This window comes from Cyphomyrmex costatus, unplaced genomic scaffold (assembly GCF_001594065.2).
Source record: "Cyphomyrmex costatus isolate MS0001 unplaced genomic scaffold, Ccosl1.0 scaffold205, whole genome shotgun sequence".
Taxonomy (NCBI): Eukaryota; Metazoa; Arthropoda; class Insecta; order Hymenoptera; family Formicidae; genus Cyphomyrmex; species Cyphomyrmex costatus.
In genome coordinates, this window is record NW_017276095.1 from 1,141,408 (window position 1) to 1,158,975 (window position 17,568).

At 32.8% G+C, this 17,568-nt stretch overlaps 1 protein-coding gene across 1 annotated transcript; it reads left to right on the plus strand.

The window, feature by feature from the left end:
• The first annotated feature begins 12,341 nt into the window (after positions 1–12,341).
• LOC108773372 (polyamine-modulated factor 1-binding protein 1) lies at positions 12,342–13,989 on the plus strand. Its single transcript, XM_018539150.1, has 2 exons — positions 12,342–12,472; positions 12,716–13,989. The coding sequence occupies exons 1-2, from the start codon at positions 12,416–12,418 to the stop codon at positions 13,658–13,660; spliced, it is 1,002 nt and encodes a 333-aa protein (XP_018394652.1). The 5' UTR covers positions 12,342–12,415; the 3' UTR covers positions 13,661–13,989.
• Positions 13,990–17,568: the final 3,579 nt, after the last annotated feature.

Here is a 17,568-nt window from a genome sequence, read left to right on the forward strand (position 1 = left end):
GTTTCATAAGATTGATATAAACGAAACATTGCGTGAGATGTGACGTTTGTTTGTATATTTTAGAAGTTCCCGAAGACTATTCGTATCCTGGACTGCCAGCGGATCCGGTGTCAGTCACTTTGGCGTATAAAAATCTCTTCCCGCGCACCGTGTACTACAACAAGAAAACATTCGTGCCGGAAGACAAGCTGGCGTTCGGTCATCGAACCGTGCCTACCGAGGCGACAGTCAGTAAATTTGTGCCGGATATTCCCGAGGAAAAGCTTCAGATCCTCGAGAAACCCGTTGTAGAGTTGAAGGAGGTGCCACAGGCACCTGTCACCGTTGGCACTTACGACGAGCACGAACAAGCAAAATTGGCGGAGCTCGAGGCCATCGAGCGCGAGAGGATAAATCGGGAGGAGATCGCCGAACAGCAGCGAGGGAACTTTATCACGTACGGGTAAGTACCGTTAACAAGTTCTGAACTTGGTGCGGAAATTGAGTCAAGTGTGTTTGTACTTTCACGATACAACACTTTCCGAGCTTTGCTGTCAAATTAGGTACTTTACGCAACGCAAAAACGCATGGCGTGTTTCGTTCTTAGATTGATCAAACTATTGAATTCTTACATTGAAAAGACGTCGCTTAGTTTCGCCACCTCTCTCGCTACTTAAATAAAATCTCTAATGTTTGTAATTTAAAGATGCGCGGGTCTATTTTCGAAAATGATTATTATCCACACTTGCGTGCGTGAGTGTAGCATTTGTGTAGCAATTAAAGAATCCAGCAAAACGCTAATTCCGAGATAAATATGTATTTTGGCGAATAATTGCTTTTAGAGATCTGGGATATGCGCCAATCAACAGACCCTTACCGGTAAATTCCGCTGGCGAATTCAACAACGTGGAAGACGATGCCGGAGCAGATTGCGGTCCGACAGGACCACCAGATCCCGATTACGTTCCTGGCAGCGTTGTGATCAATCGAGAAGAAATCGTAAGAAACGGACACCGAGTCGACGATGACTCCCTGAGAAACGATAGATCGGACGTTGATAGAACGGACGTTGATCGTCACTATGATGGAATTAGCGACGACGACGAGGAATATGACAGCGGCGAGTCCGCATCCGGCATATTTGCCAGACTGAAGAATATTGCCCGAAAGCACCATCATTCATCACCCTCATCATGTAAATGTAGAGACATATGATATTTCAAATTACACGAAATGCGAGAAAAGAACTCGTCTATTGACGGTTTGCGATTATCGGGATGAATCTCAATTGATTCTTCTCAACGCAAAGACGTGGACACTCTCCAAAATATTACACTAGTCACAGTCCTGTGTCTTTGTAATGTTATTGTTAAGATAATATAGCAGTGTGCAAAAAAATAATCAAGTCGTTGATTTCATTATGCAGTTCCCAAACATCCTTATTCTCTCCTTCTCTCTTCCTCTCTCTCTCTCTCTCTCTCTCTCTCTCTCTCTCTCTCTCTCTCTCTCTCTCTGAAATTGCGATTATATGTATGTACGTAATAACGCAATAATTACGCGATATAACTTAATATATTTTACAAATTAATTTTTTCTTTATTCGATTATTTCTGTGTATTTTATTCCGACATTTTATGAATCAAATTTATAATTGATCATGAGAAATATTTTCCAATAAATTTTATTACAACAAACTTTAAATATATCTACTAATTATAAATTTCTACCATCAACTTATTGATATGCTTTCTGATATTTGAGTTTTAATATCGATTCTGTTGTCAAAATCGTTAAACTCTTCCATTTTATTATTATGCACTTGCACTACTTAATAAAATTGCTACAAAAACTTTGTAACACTACCTAATCTTATTACAACAAAAAAACGGTTTTATAATAATGATTATACGCATATCTTTGTGCTAAAAGCTCAGCTGACACGTGAAAGGTCAAACAGGTTTCCATCTATATTTTACAAATGCGTATAAGAGATTTATGATCTTCCTTCTACTTCCTCGGCCAAAACACGACCGTCAACACGTCATAAAGTGTTTCACCCAGAAAAAGGGAAGCACGTACACCACATGGTGATGTACGATGATCGCCACGATGGAAACATAATGTATTTCCGAGAGAAAGAGTGGATCTCAGAGTGTGGAGTATAACTATTTAAAGACGCTCCATGCAAGTTCAAACGTTTCTCTTCGTCAAAAGGCATATCTTTTCTTTTTTCTCTCTCTTCTTCGCGAACGCATACGTGAAATTTACGATGCGTATGCATGCATCGAACTGATTTATTTCATTTACATATGTGGCGTAAATTACACCCAACAAGACGAATGAAACAAGAAACCGAGCAAAACAATTGCAAACGAGAGAAATATATTAATTTGTGATATAAATGCAGACAGTATGGCATATCATTTTAAATGTAAAATTCTATCTTGATATATTTGATAGGATATTTTGGTAGATCAAAATATCCTTTTATCACGATCAGCTTGAATATCTTTCTTGACTTTTTCATAATATAAAAATATGCTTTTAAAAACGTGTTCCAAAGAAGCAATAAGTAATTATGTAATCTGTTTTTTATTTTCCAACATTACTCTCACATAAAATATAAAATCTCTGATAACATATCGATTTCTTTATAAGTAGAAAAAAACTAATTTATGTAAAGACTGTAAAATATACTTTCATTTTTCTTCTTTTTTTAATGACTCTTTCTTTCTTTCTCTCTCTCTCTCTCTCTCTCTCTCTCTCTCTCTCTCTCTCTCTCTCTCTCTCTACAATCACAGATAACAAATCTAAATAATCTTTTATAATGGATTTATATATAAATATATATGTATAATTATAAATTCATAAAACGTGTATTAGTTTATTAATAAATAATTACGTTTATTTTTCATTTTTAAGGATAATTATTTAATAAACAAAATGATTTTGTGATTTACATTATACAGGAAATGAGGAAATCTACGCATGGACACGCACCAAGAAAAGTACGTGCTTACTTCATCTTTCAATCTAATTTCTCAGCCTCGCGAGACACGTGTGATAATGAGAGATTATTATTTTGTTTTTGTCAAAGATTTATCATTGAGGTTACATTAAACAGGAAATATTTCGTGAATATTTCTTTAGTGAAACCACTTCTATATCAGGAGCGCAGTACATGAAATTTCAGTTTAAGTTTGGTGAATTCTTGTGACGATATATGATGGCGGTATTCAAATTACAATTTTTTATCATTATCATCGTCTGTTTCTATTCAGAGTCTTCTTATGGCTTCAAATTGCCATACGGTGGTGCTAAAATAATTACATACGGCGAACCATGTCAATCACCACGTTATTTACCTGTTTCAATTGAGGTATATAACTATTAATAGAGAGACAAAGACACACACAGAGGGTGTATCTTAAAAATAACGTTCACTATAATCATACAGTGCTAATCCTAATAAAAAATTGAATCAAAAAGTCCTTTACCATTTTGCAATTTTTGTAATATTTTTTTTAGTTACCCAATAAGCAAAATGTCTAAAATCAACGTATTAAGACAATTGTAAGTAGGGTTATCAATTATACTCTTTTAAGACTATATGTATTCTTTTTGAGATTGAAAAATAGCGTACTCCTCTTATATTTATCGTTTATTGTACTCTTTGGTGAGAAATGAAATAAAATTTAAAAAAATTATTAATATTTAAATTTATATATCATTTTATAAAAAAAATTTTGCTTGGCTTTTGTATGATTGTGTTCTAAGATTGTGTTCATTTTGGGCAGCATGCAAAATACATACATTTTTATTCACATATTATATAGTGATTTTATTTATGTTATATAGAGATTTTGTTAGAGTCATTATATATATTTGTTGAAAAAACTTGTAAGTTGCAAAGTACGTTGAATATATAAATCAATTTTATTTTCTTAATTCTATTAACATTAATATTAAAAAATGATTATAAAGTAAAATGGGAATAAACATATTTATTTGTAGATTTTATGAAGACTGAATAGTCAAAGTATAATATGTTTGAAATAAAAATTACATTCTAGAAATGTTATTTTATTGAATATCAAAATTTAAAACAGAAAATTTTCTCTTTTTTTCCTTTTTTTGGAAGGTGTACTCTTTTTGCCAGTCAGTGCACTTTTTTCATACGACTGAGAGTTGGCAATCGTAACTTTAAGATATCATTAATTTGAGAGAAACAGCTTCAAAATATTTCGCAACAAGCACTGAGAAAGACATTTTAAAATTATCTTATATATCAATTTTATCCGTTTCCAATCTTTAGAAATTATAATAATATTTTGTTAACTATATATTGCGAAAATTGTGCAAAATGGTAGAGGACTTTTCGACTTAGTTTTTTAATTTTTTATTACGAATAGCACTATATGATCAGTAGGTGTTATTTAAAATACGTCCTGTATATGTGTACTTATACATATATTAATATATAATTATATACACATTATATAGTATAGCATCTATCCTTTTTAGACTCGACGCACATTATACATTATTTTATTATCAGACTTATTAAATATCAATAAAAATTATCAATAATTAAGAATTAATCGTTCCATTTCTTATCACGTATAACATTTCAGGCATATACTATTTTCCTTATATATAATAATAATATATGTATATATATATATATATACACATCTATTCTCCAATTTTACTACAGTTACATAATAAGCATGTCCAAATGAATATTGTTATTCAATGAATATGTATCTGTAAAATATTTTACAGGTACCTGCAAAACCTGTGACGGAATTTGATTTACTTGAATCTTACAACCAGCAGCAACCAAAACTAAAATTAAATTATCGAGCGATCTCTTATACTAAGTCGATCCCTGATCAACCGCGAAGGGAATATCCAATTTCTGTACAAACTGAAGTGCCGCAGCCCTCGAAAATAATTATGCCGGATCGTCTTCAAGATAAATCTTACACATACAACATCCAGACTTTACCACCTCCATCTGTGCCAATTTCGAGGAGATACGATTTCGATTTTCAAGTACCGGATTCTTCACCTTCATCAATTTCGTAAGATTTTTCTCTTTTACATTAATGAAAGAACAAATTCCTTCGCTATAATTACAGATTATATGCAATTCATCGGAATTATTATAAATTATTTTATTTATGTATATTTATTTGCTATAATAGTTCTTTACATCATTTTACTAATAAATCTTTATCAGATAACAACCCAGATTATTTTCACCGAGAAATGTCTTTTTATCAATAATTAACATTTTTATTTTAGAGTGCCAACGCCACAGTCCGTTAAACTTTTAACCGGCCTTACCAGCAAAATCGACAGAATTATAATCCCTGCCTGTCAAGAGACATCTTCTAGCTGTAATTGTAATGCAGCATAAACTATATAATCCTGATAACGCGGTATCTCTCATCAAGTGAGAAATACATAGTATTTGACAGATAAATTGCAAAAATAAAGAGATTTAAGATAAATAATTCTAATGTTTAACAATTCTTTATTCTCCTACCTTCTAGATATATCTTCTTATGTTAGTGTCTTATATGTATATCTTTAAATCCTTAAATATAATAAATTTTAAATCATTTTTTAACAAACGATAATAAGTAGTCTTTTTTTTAAATCCATGCTTTATTTGTTATATTAAATATAGCTAGAAAGCATTATGTACACATTTTTTTATTTTATAAATTTAAGTAACATGTATGATAAAAGTATAATTAGATATGATAAAAGAACCGGAACGAAATAATAGCAGGATAACGATAATACGATATTAACATAACAACAATTTGATTAATCATCTATAATAAAAACAAATCAGATAAAATTTGCTCACAAATCAACAATTTGATCCTCATCTATAATAAAAATGAATCAGATAGAATATGTTTACACCGCCGCGCGCGCATAAATTATTATTTAACACTTGCATTGAAATTTATAGCTTGCAATATTTGTAGTATAAGTACATAATATCGAGACCATAAACCAGATTTTTGTTCTGCTAAAAGATAACATAATACATATAAGCGATAATAGTATTTAAATTTAATGATAAATGTGAGTAAATAATTAGTTAGATGTACATTGCATGTGCATACATATAATGTACATTTACAAATCACTATATTGCACTAATTATATTAGTTTTCTTTCTTTTATTTACAATCTATGTCGTTAAATATCCAGTTAAGTTTGATAAAAACGAGTTTTGTCGAATGTGTGTGTGTGTGTGTGTGTGTGTTATACAAATTTTTTCGACAAAGATGCACCAAATTTAATGCAAATTCTGTTGTAACATCAACAAATTAATTATAATATTATAATGATGGTTAAACAATGACAATATAATTTGTTGATATGACATGACAAATAATCAGCAAAACTATGCAAAGTTTGCTAACAATTTGATAGCAAATTAATAGCAAAACCTATTAAAATCAAAACCAACTAAAGCTTTATTTGGTTTTTTTTGTCAATTTGCCGTCTGCTTATGTACGCAGGCTTTGCTAGCAAAACACGAATTTATTGCTGACACAGATGGTACTGGATTTGTCATCAACTTTAATCGAGTTTGACACACTAACTTGGTGATAGTTTGCTATATATATCCATGTATTTACATATTGGGTCGTAATTTACAACATTTACATTACATTTGATTAAATATTGTTCTGAAATTTCTAATAAATTATTTTTAATGCTATTTTAATATGTATACTGCACATATACGTATATAAACGCAAATTGACATTTGCTATATAAATATTAATGTATGCTTATATTTATTGTTTATTATATAAACATGCACGGAAGGAATTATTTCTTAAAATTTTCCCTGAAAATATGGTAATCGTGGGACAACATTACATTTCGAAGAATTTTAATCTCTCGCATTCATTAATAAAACTACAATAAAATATAAAACAAGTATAATTAATTTTACTGAAGTGCATGGTAAAAATCTTTAAATTTATTGTATTGTTCTATAACTACTATATTTTCAGGGTAAATTTTAAGAAATCTTTCCTTATAGGTGCGTGCGTGCGTGCGTGCATGCGTGCAATATATTAAATATATATTCATACATAGAAAAAAGTACATATTTTATTTCATTGGCGAAAAAAGAATTCAGAATTATTGTATAAATATGTGTTGTGTAAAAAAATATCATGTTAACAATCTCTCAATAGCAATAATATTGCTGAATCGTGCTCCATTATAAAGCGAAATGCTGATGAAATCATGGATAATCTCACGCGCATCAGTACGTATCTTGATTAATCGATCATCGTCGGTTAACAATCTTCGATGTTGTTTGATTCCATCACGATCTTCGTGCCGAATCTGGACACGATGATAATAGTCCTGAGAGTATATGAAGCAGCTTTTTGTAGCTGATGTCATCGAATCCTCATCGGAACTCATCATGGTGAACACGAATATCCTCGTGGCATTTGCCATCGCCTTTCTCGCCTCTTTATCTCTAAGTTCAGCATTCGCCAAGCATAACTTAGACATCCCTAATACCTTCGAGAAGAATCTCGATCACAAACTGCAACCAGTTTTTCGGGAAAAAAGAGAGAAGGAAACCGAAGCGTTTTATCTAAAAAATAATCCTTTGGAATTAGAAGAAGAACCGTTGGAATCAACGTCTATTTACAAGAGAAAAACGCTCGAAGAAGAGGCAAAGGATGTTGAAAAAAGCGAGGAGCAAGAAGAACTGAATATCGAACCTAAAACAACCAATGATATTACAACTGAAGAGGAAGATGTCGAGGTAGTAATTGGAATATACCATTTATCTGTGTTATAAAGAATTACCAGAATAAAAATAAATCTAAATTAGATTCTCCCTTATTTTTCAGGATGATGTATTTTCGTACAGAAGTATGCACGATCTCATCCAAGCATTGATTCTTGCGGATGAAACGGACATTGCTGAAAGATTGCAACGATTGCGAGAGGTATTTATGCTGAAAATTTATGACACACTATATATTACATGATTATACATATCAATAATATTAGTACTAATTATTACAATACAAATTGTAGGATTTATTAAATTTAGCAAATCTCATTAAAAGAAACTTGAAAAATCATTTTATTCGTATTTAAACAATAAAAAAGATAATTGGAGAAAAAAAAGAACAGAAAATACACATAGTTGAATCTACGATGGTTAGGATTCCATCATAATTATGTACATATAATGTCACGTAATATATTACAAGATTTTAAACTTGACAAAAAGAAATACGCTGCGATTAAAAAGATTTTGGTCTTTAATTTGTTTACAGAATACTACGACAACTGAAAAGTTGAGTAATTTGCCGAAGCGTCAAGCGGTCGCGTCCGCAGCTGCGGCCGCAGCCGCAGCTTCATCAAGCAGTCTTTTAGGAGCGAATCTGTGGGATGCCGTTCCTTTGGATGATCTGGATACTCATTCCTGCGAGGTCGAGGCTTTCTCACACGGTCACTTCCACTTGTCGGGTACGATCGTGCACGAATTCTTCTGTGAGCTGAGAAAGTTTTGGCATTACGGTCTGATCGTCCTGCGGAACTTGAGGTCCGGACTTAGTTTGGGGCCATTGATAGGCGAGGATGTCATCTCCGATAGCATCTTGGAGCACCTGTTTCATCACACCTCGCATCTTCTTCACGTCGTTATCAGAGAGCCCCATCATCTGCTGATTCTACCTGATATAATCCATGACGCCGTACCGTTCCCCAGCATCATCGGTGCCATTCATCGGATCAAACACGTCTTCTTCAGAGTCTTGCATTTCGGAATCGATCTCTTCCGCACGCATATTCGTCACGTTCTCGCCCACTTGTTTTCTCATCTGCGTTTTGGCATACGAGAACAACTGTATCACTTGGGAAGCTCGATACTTCCGCTGGAAGAGATAGCCGCAGAACCGTTCGTGTCTACAGCGGCGGCAGCAGCGACGGCGACGGCGACTGCGACGGCGACCGCCTCTAGCGATATCATTGTCCCGGATTATGAGACATCATTGTCAGAAGTGCTGTCTTCGTTCCGCGGCTTTTACAACGGTTACTACGCGTCTGGAATACCTCATCTAATTAGAACTGGTCTAACAAGCATCTCCTCGTCCTCAGCGTTCTCCACAATCGGCTCGTACTTGTCGAGAATACCCTTCTGTGGTAACTTTGGGTACGGACCAGTCGAACAGAGCACCGTAGTGAGCACGGCGGCAGCGTCCAGCGCGTCGAGCTCCGTTGCTATCGGTGGTAGACCGATAGTAAGTCCAGTGGTAGAGTACGGGTCGATAGTCCCCGTAGCACCCATCGTCCCTGTCGAGACCGAAACCGCGAGCTCCTCGGCGTCCGCTACGGCCACCGCCACCGCCACCACCATCGCCGAGACGCAGCCGGTGTTCTCCGCTGGACCGACGATAGTTCCCTCGATTGTCCCTTACGAATCGACCTCTTCAGGTGCGGCGGCAGTTGCGACGGCGACGGCGACGACGACGGCAGCGGAAGTACCGTTATCAGACTATTCGACTATACCTCTAGTACAACCGGAAGTCGTGCCCAACGTTTTGGAGGACAACGTGGCAGTCGCCTCCGCTGCGGCTGCTTCCTCAGCAGCGAACGTCGTCTCGACTCCGGTTGTTGGACGAGTGCCATTCACCCTGCCGTTGCGCAGACCGATCCTGTCCACTGTCGCACCCACAGCGGCGGCCGCGGCCGCGGCCGCGAGCGCGTCCGCTTCCACGGGCGGTCGCACCGTGCTCAGACCAGCTTCGTACCGTGGTCTTGACCTGGACATTGACCGCAGAATAAAATATCCACTGTTTCGTCCGCGAGTCTTGCCCACCGTGGCTTCGTCATCAGCTGCCGCCTCGTCAGTCGCCACATCGGCCTCCTCGGCTGCTGCGGCTAGCAGCTCCGCGATTTCCTCCGGTGGTTTCAACATCGTCCTGCCTAGAGAACAGATAATTAGCGCTCTGGGTTACGACTACCTATTGCCGGGCGACATCATTTCGGTCACCCTGAAGAACAAATCAATCCTGTTCGGCCGTGTACTAGATGCCACCAGCCCAATCACGTTCAATTTCCTAAGACCGAAAATACGTGCCTCTTTACTCCACAACGGTGGACGGATCTGGAAGCTCCTGCCTAGAGACTTCAGGGATCCCGAGTGCTATAGGAAATTCAACAATCCTCTACTCTTACGTGATGGCCTTTAGATATCATTCTGCGATGACTAGTCCTGAATTATTATCGACATGTTGACCAAACAGTTGTACCGATCTCGATTATGAATAAAAATGTGTCGAAGTTAATTGAAATTGCATTAATTTTTTGAATACAGATCCTCACTTTAGTATTATATACCCAGACAACATTATGTCCAAAATGCGAACATAAGAGGTTTTTATTTTATAACGATTTTATACGTTTAATATATTTTTAAGAAGTTTTATTAAATCGGACAATTTAATGTTTAGGATCTGACTTTGACCGTTTATATCGGTTTACTATTAATCCATGTTCTAGAGTGTTTGAAGATTTTTATTTGATTTGCATAATTTTTTGTACTGATATGAAGTCTCAAACCGAGGTTCAAACGTATACATATAGATACAGAATATAATAAATAGAGTTTTTTAATAAATAGAGTTTTAATATACACGAACAATTTATATTGGCTCATATTGGCATGATTTATATTGTTATAAATACAAAGTCAATCTAAATATTTGAAACAATATGCAGAAGTATAAGTAATTTAAATTAAAATAAATTAAAATTTACAAGAGAACAGAAACGTCTCACTCGATTGAGCGTGTAAATTCAAATGACAAGATCGCCACGAGATAAAATAAGCGAAACAATTAGCAAGGTTAAACATTTATTTATTGTTGTTAGAAACGAATTTTAATAAATAACTGTATGACTAAAATTTAGACATTCTTTGAGTATCTTTTTAAGTGTGCCTTTTGCTTGTTCTTTTAATATGTGGGTAGTTCGATAAGTCTGGTAAATTCTTTATGAGATAGTGCCACAATTCATTTGATGATGTGACATCTGGGAAGTATCACTCTTCAAACTCTTCTTTGCCAAATTTCAGCCAGAATTGTTGACGCATTGTTCACATTCGATCATCGTTTCAAGCGAGCGAGAAGTTTAGCAGTTACCGTATAGAAAAATGGAAAAACACGAATTCTGTTAATTTATTATATTACGCTTTTGAGGCTTTCGCGGGTATTTTCTTCAATTATACCAGAAAGTTTGCGGGTTATCGCCGTGTCTTTCTTCATTGTTAATGCCTAATAATTTAACATTTTGTGCCAGTATGTATCAAAATAAAGTGTAAAATATCTCGAAAACTATTGGTTTTTTGGTATCTCTACCTTAATACTATTATATGCAAAATAATTAGAGGAATCACGTTATCTAAAAAAATTACATTATTCCATTTAAAAAAGTGGAGGTGACCTTCATATCTTTTTAGCGCCTCCACTTAGAACAAAAACAACGTCACTAAAACGTGTCCCACTCGACACTGTTCCATTTTTATTTGAAACATTTTTGTCTACTGGATTTAGTTTTCGAGATATTCTCTATTAAAGATTAAAATGGGTCACCATGTTTAATAACATTATAAAATTGTCATTTGTTATTAAAAAAACATTAAATATAAATTATATAAAATAAACAACTTTTGTTTTGGTGATTTATAATTATTAATTATTCTTGTTTAATATTTATTAAATAACAGTATGATAAAACAACGCTTAAAACGATGTGAACAAATACATCCTCTGAATTTTATAGAATAGCAAGGTACTTATTGATTTATCGTGGCAAATAAATATGATAAGATTATAAGTTTAATATAACTTGCGTCACATTAATTAAACCATGATGAATAATTGATAAATGAATTGTTGACAAAGTGCATTTGTGTGTACATCACCATCTGCAAGTCTGTCATTACTGATTGGTGATTTAATATAAAAATTAACTCATATTCATACTTTTTGTGCAAACAGATATTTTGAATAAAAAAATATTATTACAAGTCAGACGTTACAACGTTTGGTTACGATTTCGTTGAATCAGTAATTAACGATTTCAATTCATCATTTATCACGCGCATTATGATCACATGAAAGGATGCTATTCAGTCAAGTTATTAGCTCAGGTGTGTAATGCTAAATAATAGCTTGGTAAATAATTGCTATAATAACATATGGACACTTATGTAACAGGACAATAACCAAATTTCGGTTAATATATATAAGCATATTCATTGAAATGGTTGTGTCTATCATTCGCTGATTTCTCTCTAGCAGAGAATTTGGCACATCTTTGCAGTCTCGTCACTCAATCACTTTTCTTTCAAATCACGATGGTACGCGTTGCTCTTCTAGTGACCGTTCTGGCGGCTCTGTGTTACGGAAGCCAGGTAAGTTATGTTTCACAAATGCAAAAAATTGTTTTGCGATTTAGAAATGTAAAGAATAGAGAAAAGAAATTTACTAAATATTGAATATTGTAATTATATGCTAAAATTAATTAAGGACACGCACATTAGAATACATCTTTTTCATAATCCTAATTTTATTAAAAATTATATTATTTTAAAGAAAAGGACATGTATCATATTTTGAAATATAACTATACCTTGTTTTTATCAATCGCTTATTAGGCCACCCCGCTCCAAATTGGAAATAAGGAAATTGACTTGACCAAAACTATTTCCGACAAGGCAAAACAACTGCTTGACTATATTCCTGACGGAGTGAAAGACACATTTAGGGACATCAGCAACAAAATCACGGAACGTATAGGACAACTCGAGAAAGATTTCCAGGAAAAGAGACAGAGCGCCGTAAACGCATTCGAGAAAGCTACAGAAAATGCCAAAAAATTGTTACAAGAGGGAAAGCAAAATTTAAACGAAGCTCTAGAAAATCTCAAGAAAGTGAAACAAGAAATTGAGGCAAATTATCAGGATAAGTTGAATGAGAGAATTCAGAATATTAAGTACATCCTCGATAAGTTGACTAATGAAGATTTGAAACAGAAAGTGAAGGAGAAAATTAATTCACTTAAAGATCAAGTAAAAGAGACCTTTGATAGGGTATTAAGAAGGAAGCAAAGTGGCGTTGAAACTTTTGGCATCGAAAGTATTATAGACAAGGGCAAAAACATTTGGAAAAATATCCATGACAAATTTACAGAAAAATCGAATAATATTATGAATGATGTCAATAAGGCCACCAATGAACTTAAAGAAAATGTAAGCAACACCCTGCAGAAGAGTGGACAAGTAGAAGCTTTGAAAATTGATCTGAGTAAATCCTTGGACAAATTTAGGGAAACGATAAAAAATATCAAAGAAATAGTAAAGAGATCGATCAAGGAACAAATCCAACAGTCAGGGTTCTTTGATACCATCGTGGGAGAAGCAAGAAGAGGAACGAAAAACGCCGGATCCAGCGGAATTGAATCTATCAGGGGAATCTTAAATGGCATGGAAAGCATACTGGAATCGGCATTGGGAACAAAAGAAGATGTCAAAGGAGATACTAAAGGAGATACTACAGAAGATACTGAAGAAGATACTAAAAACAATACTAAAAGTACTTAATTCTCTCTCGTCTATGTATCGGAAACACGACTCTTATTATCTTAATTATATTTAAAATTAATGTGTTCTTGGGAGAAGCCACAAATTTAAGTTTCAATTTTAATAATTCTCTGAAATTTCACACATAGTTTTGTCAACAATTTGGCATTTTACGGAAATTTTCACCTAGTGAGCAAAATCTGTAACAAATCCTATCTCGATTTTCAAGTGTCTCGATGCTAATTAATCTTTTAATTAAAATCGAATTGTGCCTCAACACGCAAATTATGTAACACTTATCAATTGTAATGAAATTCGTGAACACAAATAAAGAAACATGCAAGTTTTAATATTGACAAAGTTTATTTTATACCCAAGAAATATACTCCAAAAAATTTAATAAAATAAAAAAATGCCGTTATGTACAATATATAGAGGAGAAGGTAGTATTATGATATTTTATTTATAAATATTTTGTATTATATATATATATATATATAACACACCTACTTGATTAAAAAATAATCAATATTTAAATTTAAAACTTAGCACAATTACATTTGTCAAAATATTATCCAATCGCTCCTAAATTCAAAATTATTAAATATTCATTACTTAGGATATTATATATATAAATATGATGACACTGCATAATGGTCCAAAAAGAAACAAAGATAGTATAATACAGCCTTTCACAAAAATAGATTTAAGAAATTGGTCTTGAAAACAGGATTTGCAAAAATTTACAGAAAAGTAGAAATCAAGAAAACAATAGGGATCTATGAGAGAACCAAGCAAATTTATATATATATTGTTATATATAAACTATACAAACTAAACAAACGTTTCGACCTTCCAAAAAAAGTAAAACATTAAATGTAGGTATTCAAATTATACAAAAAAATGTATAATATCTAATATATATGTACTACACATAACTCCTTCCGCATATAGGACACTAAAAAAAGTTTGACAATAGCTACTATAAATATATATATAATTTTACCTTTACAAATATTTAGTAAATATTGTCTCATTGAAACGTTATTTAAGCACAAGTCACAGCATAGACCGATAAGACCTTTTCATTATTGGATTGTGAATTTTTGAAATGGACCACTAAGCTGGTCACCTAGGTCCTCAGATCTCACAATCATGGATTTTTATTTTTAAGGTCGAATCAAAGAATTAGTTTATGCTACAAGATCAACAACGTGGGATAACGTGAAAGATAAGATAAAAAGAGCATGCAGAAAAATCCAAGGAGAATTGCTCGCTGTCTTTGTTGTCATTTCCAAGGCAAATTTGAAAATGTTTAAAGGTCAATGGGAAGCAATTCGAGCATATGTAATTTTCTTAATAAATATTATTTTCAATATGTGTTCGAGTATTTGTAATTTTTTAACATATTTTTTCATTATGTGTTCACCAACGTCGAAGTTGGTCGAAGTTTTTCATATGATGCTAGGTAAAAGTCAAAGGTACGCACGCGCGCATGAACACACACAAGAGGTGTAAATCCAACTGGACAACTTATGCTCTTGGTAAGTATATATATCTTGGATAATGCTAATACCAGTGGTATTGTAATTTTCAAGCCTTATAACTCGAAAAGTACTTGATGAAAAGAGTTCTATTATATATAATGTTTTGAAAAACTCTTAAAGTTTGCTACAAGAATATGAAATAAAAAATGTAAAATAAAACCCTCTATAGCGAAATTATATCTATTATTAAACACACACTTTATGTTTATTAGATAACATTAAATGTAGACTTAAAACAATTACACAATTTTAAATTAATTCGTAAATCGTTTATCGCTACAAATATTTGCATAAAAAAAGAAGACAGGAAGAAAATTTTCATCGAAGCTATTCGCAAATAAATAAAGTTACATCAGTTAGGTCAAAAGGCTTTTAATAATCAATGATAGTCACTAGGTTGAAACTTTTAATAAACAACTCTCGCTATGCTATCAGAATTAAGATTAGAATTATCCGAAGTATTGCGCAAATGTTGTATTGGCGTATAATTGACTGTGAATAAATAAATTATATTCCCGAGCTCTTTTAAAGTACTCTTTAGGTTGCTATACCGAAACATAACATTTACCCGTGTAATATTATATAACGTCTATTTACATATTTTGATTTTCTGAGATACATTTATATTATGTTATAATAAATATACCATTTAAATATATTTGATACATAAACATTCCAAAGTTGCTAATATAGATTTGAATGTTACATGCTTTGGTTTGCTGAGAAAGCCGTCAGAGTGCACTGTACCTATTGCACTCCGGTTTGAAACGGTCCTGATATGTATACAGTGGTTAAATAAATGATATCAAATAAACAGAGCGTTTGGACAAGACTCTAATCTATCTGCCCCTCGCTCTTAAAAAGTATGATCTGGACATCCCGGAATCAGTAATTCGGTTGTGTGCATATGTATTATATGTATATGTACTTGTACATATATGTTCATTTGTCTAAAATGTACATCTTTATCTGGCTGATGTAATATTTCATAGAGAGAAAAACAGATGGCAGTTAAAATTGATAATAGCAATCTCTCGCCTTAAACTTTAACCTTTACATCCGAAATCATTAATTCGTTTCAAATCGTATATGTGTGTGTTATAAATTAATTACAATAAAGTTCACTACAAACTGTTTATAAATAACGGAAATGTCCTTTGTTACAGTAAAATAAAATATCACACAATTATATCAAATTTTTTATTAAATAAAATTATTAGTTATATAGTAACAAACTTCTGTTGTAAACATTCTCTAAGATAAAACGCATACATTATAATTTACATCAGAGAGAGAAAAGGTCGGTACGCTTATCTGGAATAAGAGATTTTCTTTCAGAAGGTTTCCCTCTATTCATAAATTATTATATACGTAAATCTCAGTATACGAAAGCATTTCACAGATAAGATGTATTTCTTATCACATAAATTTGTAGGAAGAAGCTCACAGTATCTCCTCTAAAAGAAATTGTAAAAGTAGCGTTATGTTTACAAGTTGAGCTTGACTTAAAATTCTTGTACCCTCATTACTGATTCTCTCTCTCTCTCTCTCTCTCTCTCTAATTTTGAGCGAGCTTATTTTATGCTATTAATTTGTTGATTTATTAATATGTGCTGCTAATCATTTTACGTTTTACTGCATTCGTAATATATATATAAAAGATTTAGCTCGACTTAGAAATATGATCAGGGAATAATCAATTACCGTGACTTTTGAAAAATAGCTAAATTTAAGTTAAAAATGCCAACTTAATATTAAAATCACAAATTGAGAGAGAAAGTATTTCCGAATTCCATTTTAAGATAGAATAATAAATGTTTTATTACTATAATAGAAGGCTCTTTAAGTATAAAACATACAAAATAAAAGAAGGGCCAAGAGCCAAATGTTAACATTTAAACAAAGACAAATTTAATTCGAATTAATAAACATTACAAATTAATAATAAAAACAAATATCAACAGACGTTTCGACATCGATCGGGTCATTATCAATGTTCACAAAAATTTAAAAAATACATATGTCTTACAAAATTTATAAAATTTATTATTAAGTAACGCAGTCTTCATTTCATTAGATATTGTAGTTGTATATATTGGAATAGTCAAAATAATATAAATTGAAAGTTCTTATGTATTAGTAAAATTAATAAACAGTGAAAAGTCCGCGTATAAGAGAGCAATAGGTAGTAATAATATCTGTAAAGTGTCATTAACAATAGAATAAAATGAAAATGAATTCTAATCTGAATGTTTATTAATTTGACTAATACATAAGAACTTCCAATTTATATTATTTTGACTCTTCCAATATATACAACTACAATATATTATAATAATAATGAATATAATACAATAAAATAATCATGTGAGGCTTGAGTTA

Bases quoted from the DNA above. Each gene is read 5' to 3' on its own strand.
- LOC108773372 (XM_018539150.1), top strand. From the start codon at position 12,416: ATGGTACGCGTTGCTCTTCTAGTGACCGTTCTGGCGGCTCTGTGTTAC. The intron at 12,473-12,715 runs GTAAGTTATGTT...ATCGCTTATTAG, and splicing joins CTCTGTGTTACGGAAGCCAG to GCCACCCCGCTCCAAATTGG.